This window comes from Musa acuminata, chromosome BXJ3-4, assembly GCF_036884655.1.
Source record: "Musa acuminata AAA Group cultivar baxijiao chromosome BXJ3-4, Cavendish_Baxijiao_AAA, whole genome shotgun sequence".
Classification (NCBI taxonomy): Eukaryota; Viridiplantae; Streptophyta; class Magnoliopsida; order Zingiberales; family Musaceae; genus Musa; species Musa acuminata.
In genome coordinates this window covers 3,668,033-3,681,583 of record NC_088352.1, presented here as the reverse complement: position 1 = coordinate 3,681,583, position 13,551 = coordinate 3,668,033, and the positions used below count along the sequence as shown (strand labels likewise).

General features: G+C 34.3%; 1 protein-coding gene across 1 annotated transcript; it reads left to right on the top strand.

Annotated features, from left to right (window-relative positions):
- The first annotated feature begins 8,125 nt into the window (after positions 1–8,125).
- Positions 8,126–12,278, top strand: LOC135635758 (uncharacterized). The gene is made up of 3 exons (XM_065147057.1): positions 8,126–8,321; positions 8,790–8,960; positions 11,871–12,278. The coding sequence occupies exons 1-3, from the start codon at positions 8,259–8,261 to the stop codon at positions 12,093–12,095; spliced, it is 459 nt and encodes a 152-aa protein (XP_065003129.1). The 5' UTR covers positions 8,126–8,258; the 3' UTR covers positions 12,096–12,278.
- The last annotated feature ends 1,273 nt before the right edge of the window (positions 12,279–13,551 follow it).

Genomic DNA, 13,551 nt, shown 5'->3' with positions numbered 1-13,551 from the left:
ATAAAGGCGTACGGCTACATCAACCCCGAGACGGGCAACTGTCGATCCCAACCAGCGGAATCCGCATACGTGTCAGTCCTTTCGGCAGGCTTCACGTGAACCTGAAGCTCTCGCGCTTCGTGCTTTGCTTCACGAAATATATATAACCCTTCCTGTTTCACATCTAACCGTCCTTCCCTGGCACGACAGGACAGCTCACACCGATAAAGCTACGGGTAGAAATTGAGTGAACGTGGACGCGTGGACGAGCAATGCCGTTTGCAGGATGGACGCGGTCGTGTCCCTGCGCAAAAGCAAATGGGTCAAATCCACGACATTAAATTATTCCTCGAATGGGCATAAACGTCGATCGGCAATATTATACACGGAAGTGGCTTTCCTATCGTGGGCCCACCCCAGTCACATGGCTGGGCCCTGGTGATACTCACACCAAATCGTGTTCCTCGTGTCGGCGTACCATTATTCTAAATTGGGCCCCGCTTTGGCGGCCGTCATGTCCGACCTGTCCGAGAGCAATACTTTTCCCGTCCTTGCGCACGTTTACTCGCTCCGCTATCGTTGTGGTGACCGGGGCCTCGGTTCCTCCAATCCGAAGGCAGGTGTGTGAATGGGGAGTACGGAAATTGAGAAGGAGTGTTTTTTCTCGCTCTCGGGATGCTGACACGTGTGAAACGATCTCGCGGGCCCCATCTGTTCTATACAATAAATTAAGGAGGACGCGTTGGCTGATGACTCGGCGGTAATGCGCCACATTGGACGGTCACGAGCGTCCCGGTCGGCCTTCACGTCTCACAACTTCGGCCGTCGCTTTGTGTTGCATCCCCTGTCGCGTACCGGCATCACGATTTGACGCAGCGGTGGCCGTGAGCTGGGTCCCATATAGTTCATCCCTCTGCAGCCAATCATACGACTCTTAGGTGAGTGAGAACCGACATGCGTCGGCACTTTTGCGATTAATGAGTGAGAGGTCCTCTTTAGGATGTGACTGCACAAAATAAGTGTGACTGACTTCTTTAGACAATGTAAACGTAAAATTATTTATATTATTTTAATTTGGAAAGATGTATGATTATAGGTTTATTAAAGTGTTCATCTTGGATTGTGACAATAGGCGTCTATAAATAAAGAACTATTAGTTGTGTTTCCAGGAGACATTATTACTGGAGGATGGAGTTTTTTCAAAGCCACTTTTTACTTTGAATTCCATACACATCACAGAAACTTTCAAAATGGATTAGTGTATACTATACTCACACGTCACGTAAGCTTTCAAAATGGATTAGTAAATACGATACGCTTCTTGAATATGTTAAGATATAAGCATACAAAATATGATTATATTATTATTATAAAAAAATTAATATCAAAATCAAATAATAATATATCAAAATCTTTAGCCACAAGTTGATTTTATATTGTTTGATATTGCATCTTGAGTTATATTATTTAAAGGCCTAATCAATTTCTTTATAGTTATTAGATAATTCAATAAGTTCTATGACATAATTTTGATTTATCGATCTCAACTCTACTTTTATTATATCGTACTATTTTTTAGAATCGTTGTTTTTCATATGTTGTGAAATTAATAAGGGACCTTTTTTTTTCTTATGTCAAAATTTGGTTCTTTTAAGTATATCATATAATTATAAAAAATAGTATGTATCCTTCTCTTTTGAGATATTTTCATAACTTGCGATTATGGTTGTTCTACAAGATCATTAATAGTCATATCAATATGGAGTTTATCAATATTATTTTATTATTCATTCTTATTAATTTATCCAGTGATTTGAGGAACACAAACTTCTCGAACATGATAAAGGTTCATAAACCTATATCTCCTCTATATCAAATTATTTTTTTTAGAATTATTTACTCTCATATTGCTATCTTCTAGGAATCTAGTATTATCATATTCTATTATCCTCATATGATTAGGACAATAAAATTTGTTCTTTCGATTTTCTTGATAACTAATAAAATACTCAAATATAGTTCTTGGACTAAATTTATTTTCATGTGAATTGAAGACTTTTATCCAGGATAACTTCAAATATATAAATATCTTAAACCAATTTATAACTTAAATGAAATTGATAAAACTAACTTATATGAATCTTATTCAAGATATACATAGTTGTCATAAAGGCTTCGCCCGCACATAGACTCAAGTAAAATGGAAGAATTCATCATGCTCCTAATTATGTCCATAAGAGTAATGTTTGATCTTTCAGCAAATTCATTCTGTCGTGGCATATATAATAAAACATACTAAGTATAAATACCCTATTATTTTAGTGATATAGTAAAAGGATTAGGATTTTGACTTAACTCATCATATTTATCATAAAATTCACTGCCCTTATCAGATTTAATAATTTAATTTTTTTTATCTAATTATCTTTTGATTTTATTTATGTATACTTCAAGATTATAAATAGCTTAAGATTTTTCATATATGAAAAGAAAATATGAAGTAGTCTACAAATATAAGTATAAATAATCTTAATGAATTCTTTACTTCTTGTATCATTTTTTATGTATTTAGTTTAATTTTTTAATACAATATATGCAAACATCAAAATCAATAAAGTCTAAATATTTCAAAATATTATCTTTTAATAATACTTTAATTCTTTCTTTGGAAATATACCCCCAAACGTCTATATCATAATATAAAAAAAATTCATCATTAAAACTATGTTTCTAGCAATAGTAAGAATAAGACATGTATCCTGAAGATATATCAGATGGCCCATCTTTAGGCGTAGGCTATAAATTTTTACTATTATCACTTTTGATTTGAGTTAATTCCTCGTAACGATAAATCTTTCATATTATTTTTATTTTTAGTTTGAAAGAAATCTCTACATATTATTAGCAACATAAGCTAAAGCACCATAATTAATTCACCAAATATTAGAATAAACCTATGTAATGTTTTATTTTTAACATACAAATGTCAAATTTATACATTTCGTTTTGGACTAAACCTTGTGTTTAACATATTCTTTTTTATGTATCTTTTCTTATCACAAAAGAAGTATTTTACTATAAAGATATTTTTTTCATTAGTCTACTTAGCATTTTCAAACTTACAAATTTATTTGATGGATCACCTTTTAACCTTCTGTTTTTTGTTACCAATTCTTTAAGTAGTAACCAAAACATTATGATATCTTTCTTGTCTTAACCTAAATTCTTCTTAAACACATATATTAATCTAACATATTCAAGTATATTTTATCCTTATCTATATTATAAATAAGCCAAATTAATGAAGAAGATGACTAAAAATTAACTACACGTGGAAAGACTCATCCACATTCATGCCTCATGATTTAAGTTTCACAGTTTTATTAGTTATATTAATGATGTGATCCTAAATCCCTCGAGTAACGTGATTTATAGTTAGTTCCTTCTTTAATGTGTCAGTCAATAACTTATTAACAAATTTAAACCTATCTTCAATAACCCTCAAATATTTTTTTTTTGTTAGTTGCATGTGGTAATAAAGTTATTATGCTATTTACAATTGTTATTCTTATAAATATTAGATTGAGCCTATTAGATCTTTTCAAATTATTTATTCCATTAATTTATTTCATAGTGTTTTTCTTAGTCAAGTCTATGGGTCTTTTAATAAGCAGTGCTAGATCAAGATCTAATACACCCAATACGAACAATATATACTCTAATTTTTCTGAATAATTTAAATCAGTTATTACAATGACACCAAAAGAATGAAAATGTATGGAAATAAATACCACCATAAAATATAAAATAATAGTAATGCTTTGAGTTTCTAAATTATGATGAATTATTGATATTATCCATGTTTCACTTTTGATATATTTAGTGTTGACCTAAAATTATTTATGGAGGACTAATTTTATCCTTAAGAAATAATATTGTTATATTTAGGTATACAATCTTAAGCAATAAGTTATATGTGTCATCTTACTCTATCACATGATTATTTAAAATATATTATTCTTTTTTATTATCTAAATCTCCTAAATATATATGTTGAATATTTTTGGTTAAACATTTGATTGAGATAGGTCAACATTGGGTCAAAATCAATTTGGATATATTTGGCCAAGTTAGAATTAAGTTTGATAGGTCAAAATAGAATTTGACTAGATCAAAATTGAATTAGGCAATTGATTCGACGGTAAATTGAATTGGGTCAAAATTGATTTTAACTTATTCTTCTACCTAAACCCCTTTTCAGCTTTCTTATAACACACGATTTTGCACCAATTTGGCCATGGCTATGAGCGTATGCTCCTCACCGACGGTTAATGTTACTCGATGACATAGTAGCGTCGTCGCTTGTCATGCATAACTGCACGACTTCCTTTGTGGCATTGACTCACAATCGCATGACTTCCTTCACGATGTTGACTTACAACCGCATAATCTGATCAAAATTAGGATTTACCCTAATCACATAACCCCATAACCCCATATAGTTTGGCACACACAACCGTCGCACAACTACTAGGTGACCTACATCAACGATTGTTCCATGACCAATGACTTCACACAAGTGCCAGCGACGCACTGGAGAAACGTAGCATCGGCCACTATGCTACTTCACCTGCATTGTTATGAATCGCAACCTTTGACGCCCCATTGATGTTGACCATGATGAACAAATGTCATTGTGACACTTTTCTAAGTGGCACGTTTGCTGTGTAGTCGTCGTCTATCGCATGCCATTGGTCATGGCTAGCGCCCAAAAGAGCTACTACCTCCCTGTGCTATCACACGTTATGGCACCATTGAGTATGTAATGACAACGACCTAGTCCTACCATCATAGGCAATAGTGACACCATTTAAGGCAATCGTTACCCATGGTGGTAACTGGCCCACATAATGATGTTGTCTAACACTTCTACTATCGTGGCTACTACAAACAACAATCACTAAATGTAGTAGTCACCCATCTTTGTGACCAATGACGATTGTTGCCCTTAATAATGATGTTATTGATAGCAAGCTATTGACGGTAGCTCATCAATTAAACATAGGTAGCATGTCGTCCCCGATTCTACTTGCATAAGATGAGGAATCATGTATCGTCCGCAAGTAGGCGACAAGATAGATGAGATAGGACAGTCAATTGATAACATAGATGAATTGTTCATTATATTATCAAGATCAAATAATACATTTTCGCAAGTGAATGGTGCCAACAAATAAATCTAGATATAAAATAGATATGATATATTATTATAATGTAAGGTATTTGATTTCAAAATGATAAGTTTTAATACCACTTGTAAGCATAAAAACTATAATTATATTAATGTTATGCACAAAAATTTTAATGCCAAGAACTAAAATCAAATAACAATATATGATTGTATATCTTTTGATGTCATTCAAAAAATCTTATCTAATTCAAGAACAGCATATTATGTAATTCAATTAGCAAGCAACAATAATATAGATATGCAGTATAAACTAGACTTTCATTCTCCTCTCTTTATATCTTTCATAAGATAGCTATAAACGTTGCAACATTGACTAAGAGATGAGAATAGATTTATAATATCTCTTCTATATTTTATTACTAATCCCTATGAGATATTATCTATATATAAATGAGAACATAAAATCTATGATAAATAATTTGAAAATTCTCTTTTATCAAAGTTATTACTTTAGAAGTCATGTTATAAATAAACTTTCTTTTTATCAATTGATAATCATAATCAATATGCAATCAAATCTATAATATATCTTATTTAATTAAATAAAATGATATATTCTAGCAAATACTAATCTATTGTGAGACATTATGCTAGACCTCACATTTTACTTTGAATTCCATACACATCACTTTTCCAATTTTGAATGGACTTGCTGATGATTCTTACGAGAGAGAGAAAGTGTTGCATCGAGGATTAGTGTATAGTACACGCAATTTCCTTTTTTTGGTACGTCGTTATCAAGTTATGGAGTCAAAAGGAATAATCTTTCAATGCCTTTCAATTATTCTTGAAAATTTGGTGACGAGGAAATTGTTATAGAAGACAAGCATTATTAGATCGGAATTAGGAATTGACTCGGTAAGTCTTAGGTCATTCGATCATTTGCTGAATCGATATATATTTTTAATTTTTAAAAATATAAAGAATACTAAAAACACTAGATATGTTAACTAAAATAATCTTAATCGCTAAAAGGTATGCCTTTGACAATCTATAGATATTAGAAAAAAGGTTTATGTATCCTACAATGATGGTGGGTTAAAGGGCCATCATGTAATGAAAGTGTTAGATGCAACTGTTCTCTCTTACAGTTTCTAATGGCGTGTTAAGAGAGAAGAAGAAGCGAGGACTAAACAAGATGATGGGAAAGATTATGAAGCCATTGAGTTGATGACTGGGGCAAGGAGGTGGTGGGGAAGATGGGAGTGATGGGTTGGATGGTGACTGCAACACAGAAAGTAAATGATAGTTGCATCAACTGGAGAGAGAGAGAGAGAGAGAGAGAGGATAGCAATATAATAAGCAGTGACAGGTGTGGAAGAGAAGATAATTATAAGGAGGAAGAGAGAGACAATGGCTTGAAGGGGTCAAAGAGGAGAGAAGATAATGATAGGGAGGAAGAGAAAGACAATGGCTTGAGGGCAGTGATGGTGGATCCAAAACTCTCCCCCCTCTCTAGTTGTAACAAAGTTTGTCAATCACTAAACAATCATAATCCTTTTTTTTTTTGTGTATATACGATTGACTTTAAACTCAACAAAAGATTTTACAAAAGCATGTACATTCTTAATTATCTTGCTGATTTCTCCAAGAAAGAGGAATTCTTGAGGGTAAGCAAAATACCTTTAAATGTATTCTTTTCATTTCATCTTATTATTTTCATGGAAGTAAAAGATGTGGAAGTATGTAATTTATGTATGTCTCTATTTTTATCTCGATTGGTGTGAGAATCACTAATATTACTTACTTATATAAATGATCAATAAATCATTATTATTGTATATAAACATTTATTTTTGCCGATCATCCTTAAAATAAGACGACATGTTAATATTTAGATCATTTTGGTGATTTGAGGATGAAATTACAACACCGAAGAAGCAATCATATAAGCATGAAAACAATAATCGAGTCATTGCCGACGTCGATGTCCTCCAAGAAAAGGACGTGATTAGTTTCCTTTCCATGAGGAAACTTCACGTCACACCTACCGACAGATGCATGAACGAGTCCTCCCATCCCACCTTATTCACCCAAATCGTTATTGCTCGAAGCAATGGGTGTTGCAATCATTGTTATGATTGCAATAGGTTTTTTGTTTGCTTGATCATAATTTTTCCCGATCATCGTAGCTCATCCTAATAATCATGGTTGATACCTAATTAATCCCATACAATATGTCAACATCAAATTAAGTCAAACCCATGCCAAAAGATAATAACGTTGCTCTCGCTACACAATGATGTGTGTTCCCCCTGTGATTGGTGTAGTATGCATTCCACATAAATAAAGAGATTATTTTGATGATGAATCAAGAACACACTCGAATGATGTGTTCTTTTTCTTGTGTCATCATGCAAATTGAATTAAACACTAACCATCCCTCAGCCCTATACACAATGTTCTTTTAATTGTAAATTCAAAGGACTCTAAAAGCTTAATTCTTTAATTCATAGATAAAAGTATAGGGTCATTAGATGATTCACTTTCCTAGAAGATTATGTTAGCATGTTTGATTGTAGTAATCAAGATGAGTGACCTATAATACCATTCTAATCACTTTCACTAACAAACACCATAAAATTAATTACTCCTTTTATTCTTTATATATATATTTTTCAAATATTTTTTCTAGTATTATGTATATTTATTTACATAATTGAATATATTGTAAGTGTACATGATTAGTATGGGGGCATGGAATAAAGTAAACCACCAACTAGCTTGACCTTTTTCCCCACTCCTCACCACTACATACTCTTTTGCTTCTAGGCCAAGGGTTAAAGAAGACTCATGACTAGGAGGGTAAGCTCACCCCTACTGACCTCCCCTGTTCAGGAGTGGTGACCCGATCCCTCCCGACGACTTGGACCGGCGATTGATCACGAGTCGTGTCACCGCCTAGCGCGTCCCACGTCTCCTTGTATCACCCTCACCTTTACTTCTACCTCGAGCCCTTCGATCACACAGTAGTCGGCTCTTTCTAGCTTTCCAGGTGCTTTCGAGGAGGAGCAAGAGGCGGAAGAGGATGGTGGGGATTTTCTCTCGGATTTCCGGTGGCTGGGGGCACCGCCGGTCGCAAAGCGCGATGGTGAGCCTGCCAATCATCTCAAAGATGAATCTTTTGCTGGGTTTTCAAGAGAAATAGATTGATTTGTGCTGGATTTTTGGTCGTTCGACTGCTAATCGGCTCTTTGTTCTGTTGCTTCTTCTGATTTCTTTTTAGTCGAGAAATTCCAGTTCCCCCTAAATCAAAATATTATGAGAGTCATGGTTTGCTTGAATCCGATTGTTCGATTGATCTCTTTCAAGAAAAAATGCTAACGATAAACATCAATGTTTGTTAATCATGTGCTCGTAAGTTCTAGTTTGTTATTTCTTTAAGAAAAGATGGAACTTGATTTCCGTATGTCAATGTTGGACTATGCCTGCGTTGATTTAAAGAAAAATGGTGGTTATTTGAGGAATTGCTATGTTGCCTGATCTCTTGCGTATGCTAGGTTACCAGGGAAATCTTATTACATTCTCTTCCGACTTTAATTGAATTTTTGTGTCCTAGGATGCGAGGAACACACTGTCGCCAAACATGGAGGAAGGAAGCTCTGTTCCGGCTGCTGTCAGCCATGGATTTGAAGCGACAGTTGAGTTCAAGCCAGTTGAGCACCCATCTGAGCCCCTTGTCTGTGATCAGCCAGTAACTTGCCCGCTACCAGAACCTTCTATACTAAATGTAGGTTTGGATCCCTTTAATGATGTATTCTACTCCATCAAAAACCTGTCTTTGTAGTAGTTGAGTACTTTTATTGCCGTTTCATTCTTATCCTTCTTCATAACCATTCCTACTGCAGCATATTTTCTTTGTCTGGATGGTTGATGATGGTTTATCCAAGAGAAACAAAGATTGACTATGCCATACTTCATAGACATTTTTAGTGACAATTAAGTCCAAAAATATTTACTACATGCTTCTTCGTGTTTCCAGCTCATTTTTGTCAATGACCTTTATATTCCTTTTGAATCTTGTTGGCCCAACATGTTATCGGATTGACTCCTGGACATTACATCTTGTTTTCTGTTATTAGATAATGGACAAGGTTTTCCAATTATACATTCCATCCTGTAGGATACATATTCCCAGCATGACATACCGTCAGTGGCCAATAATTATGCTTGGGATATGCAGAAATATATTATTTTAGTTTCATCCTAAATATTTCATCAGGAAAATCATTATGTTGCTTTTGTATGAGTTTTGATGTGATTTTCAGTGGTTTAAGACTATGAATATATTATGTCAACATCTATGTGTGTTTACTAAATGATTAGAAGATCAAAGATTGCAGATCTTGCATGTAATGATGGGCTTTTGGGATCATCATGGGGATTCATAATTATTATATCGAACATGTCTTCACCTGATGATAAGATTAACAACCTTAAGGGCATGATAGATGTGAAGTTCCTGCTATGGATCAGCAAGAGCTATGTGATATTATAGAACGAGAATCTAGAATTAACATATCTGTTGCAGTTTGAGCGGATATGCACTACCATGAGAACAAATGCCCCTTATTCTGGTCAACTGCCTGATATACATTTTGTCTTACTCAAATTGTTATACTTAATTCTATGAGTAGTTTGAACTAATTCCGACTTCCATATAATAGATGTGTGAAAGTTGTTCAAATTTAAAATCTCATGATGGTATCAGTAGAGCTTGCTTTTTCATATTTGTGGTTTACTTTTTCAAGTCCTTTATGACATCATTTTCCTATCAAGGATTCAGGAAAATTATTTAATAAGCCACTATGTATTTATTCCATATCCATACAACTTCAAGATTATTTTTGCATAAATACACCCTTTGTCAAAATAGTTCTGCTTTGATGTACTTTTTGCTTTATACTCCATTTCAACTTCTGAACTTTTTCCGTCAACTCATCTCTGAACTACTCATTATAAATTAACTAAACATTTGCCTCAGCATTCATTATATTTCTTTTGGTTATTTAAATAAATTTTAGCTCCTGTGGTGTATTGCAAGCATGTCCTGTTGTGGCCTCAAGATGAAAAGGTATTGTTAACAGATGTTTGATAAATGAGAAGAATAGGTAATAGAAGTTTACTGGTATTGTTTATGGTGCCTATTAAATGAAAGAGAAAAGTTAATTTGATCATATCAATTTGAAAAGTTAATTCACAGTTAATCAAATTGACCATATCATAGAGGCTTTAATTTCAGATAATGTGGAAGGGTTGAGGATTTCTCATTTCTTAGACCCATTTTTTTGTCTAAATAGGGTCATAGTTTTATCTTCTTAATTATGTATTTATTGATTATAATTTTCAATAAATTCCAATTAAGCCATCTTCCCATATGTTTTCTTTCTGCCTGCCCATGAACATTTAAATGTAGTTTCTTTTAAAGATAATCTCACATATGATCCTCTTTAAGGAAAAAAAGAAAGAAGAATTTTGCAACTACCCTAGTGAATCCTTATTTCTCACGTAGATCTATTTAGAATTATTAGTTTTGGAAAGCCTGTGCTACGTCATGTAATAATTTAAATGTCATTATTTTCTTCAAACTTATTTTTTAAGAGGGGTTGCAGAAATCTTAGAGTCTAAGACTGATAACTTTCCCTTTTGGTTTGTGCATATACAAAAGCTGTTGAATGCTATATGCTAACATTAATATTGTATTTCAACATGCTTTTCATAAAAGCAGGTTATTTTGGCATTATCGTATTACTTCACTGCACATGTCATGTCTGCATGACCTTCACACTGACAGTTTTGCTATTCCACTGAATACAGTACCTATCGAACACGTCAAATCCTGAACTTACATATTGCACCAGAATTAGACAATTCTCAGATCCTCACTGAGCAAAGTGGAATTCTGATATTCTTCATTTGATGACTCTTGATCTCTCATGTGTCCTTGTCTTTCAATCATCTTTAGTGCCTATTTCGATTTATAAAGCAAACCTCTTGCTAGCAAGGATCACAATTTTCAGATATGCATGGCTGACAAAATCATAGTTAAGTGCAATTAGTTGATCCTAATGCCACGCAAGTCAACGCTCTTAGGGGCAAGATCTAGCCGGCTGGAACCCTAGATTAGACAGGAGTTGTGGTAATACATGGTATCCAGGTGAAATGGGTGTGTTCATGAAGTTACTGTAACTGTTGGGTGGATGGATGTGATAATTTAATATCATGAATACTTGTGTATTGAGTTTCTTCATGTATGTCATGGATAGTTTACCAATGGAAACATTCATTAAAGTTAAATGTATTAGACCATGATGAAGATGACAAGAACTATTACAAGATATGCGAAATTGGGAATTTCCTAGAAATGCCTGTGCCTAAGCTGGGTTGCAAGTCATGTTTGGTGCTCCTGGAATATCCAACTTCTTTGGTACGGGGTCATAATTAGAATGCCAACTTCTGCAAGTATAAGAAGTTTTTGACATATAGTTACCGAGTGTCCACTACTTTGGCAAATAATAAGATCCTCATTGGATGAGGTGTCCGCTATGAAGTGGAAGTGCAATCAGACATATGAAAAATGCTTTAGAACTGCTATTTATTCTGTCATTCATTGCCTAATATGTATAATTTTCAATTTCAGGATAGAAGAATATGGAAAGAAAGAAGAACTTCAGCTACTGCCCATGCGAAGGCTGATTTGCCAGTTGTTAAGGATGGATCACACCTCCAGTCCCAAGATGGCCGAGCAAACCCTACTCCGAATCCAGCAAAACGGCTGATATCACCGACTCTTAGCGCACCTGAACATAATATCATCACTCTCCTTGAAGAGTGTAATACATCCGAGGATCATGCAATTAACTAACAAAAGCCTGTCTGCAGCCACTCGTGTAGATACGGCTTTTCTATGTATTATGCTATACTTCCAAGCCCTTCTGTCTTATAAACGTTTGCTGGTTTCCCATCGATGAATTACGACCATGAACCGATGAACCATAAAAATAGTTGTAAAGCACCTCATGTATTATGCAATTGCTTCTTTTGGTCACATTATGCTTCAAGTAATTCTAGTGAAAAACTCTGTTTTCTCATCCGGTATGATGTCCATGATATGAAATGCATAGGGCTATGGCAGGAATATGAACAAAGAGACAGATCCTGATTGCGTATATAGTTTTGATATGTTGCCCTCTCTCTGCAGAATCTTGAAAGCTGTGTATCCTGCAACAATAATCGTCAACTACACACCACTCTCCATCATCAGTTTTTGCCATTGTTCATCAAGAGCTTCTGCAGGTCTTTATAGTGTTGCTTTTACCTGTGCAAGTTCTTTTAGAGTCTTATCAGATTTGTGGGCGCAAAAATAGTGCCTTTTAAGTGACCCTAAATCAATGAAATTGGAGTGTCACAGTGCTTGAATCTTTTTTTATTTCCAATCAAATTTAAAATTAATATTTTATAATCTCTTGTGGAATTATTACCTTAAAAAAGAATATATATATATATATATATATATATATATATATATATATATATATATATATAATTATAATGAGACTTATCGTGCCCTTAATAATATGAAGAGCAATTGTATCTTTTTTATTATTTCTGTGAAAGTTGTTTATATGTTTTCCAGCATCATTAGCGATCCTAAATAACTTATTATCATTCAAATACAATAAACAACCACTCTCTAATCCACCATCAACAATGCGTACGGTCCAGGATTACTATCCCGAATCTCAAAGCAAAGCAGAAATGGCCCCCAACCCGTCTCGAGTCCGTTCCGTAAGGCCTGCTCTTCGAGTCGGCCGTAAGAGGTAACTCAAGTCCGTCTTAAGCCCAAACGGTGTCGAGAAGTATCGCCGGACCGTGCAGGCGACTTCGAACGGCGGCAGCGAAGACAGACGGTAATATTACTTTTAGTGTCGTGTGTTTTCGTCTTTATCAGCTAATTTTAATCTCTATCGGGTCTTTAAGATCTTTGCCTTTCTCTTTGTTGTCGAACACAAGAGAACACGTTTTGAGTCGACATTTCTAAACGTGGATTGTTGGATTGACTGTTGGTAATTGGGAGTTCGCAAAACTCGCGGAAATGAAGAGTTTTTTTTGCTTGTAAAACGATAAAAAAGGCAAATTTTTTGGACTTGAACTGAACGAATGAGCGGTCGACGTTGCAAGGTACATTCTTTCTTCTCACAACCAAAGAAAGTGAAAGAGTTTTGCTTCTATGCATTTGTGAGATCGAGGTTCTTTCACGTTGTGTGATAATGCAGTTTTATTTCTTATTTTTTTGAAGTGATTATATATATATATATATA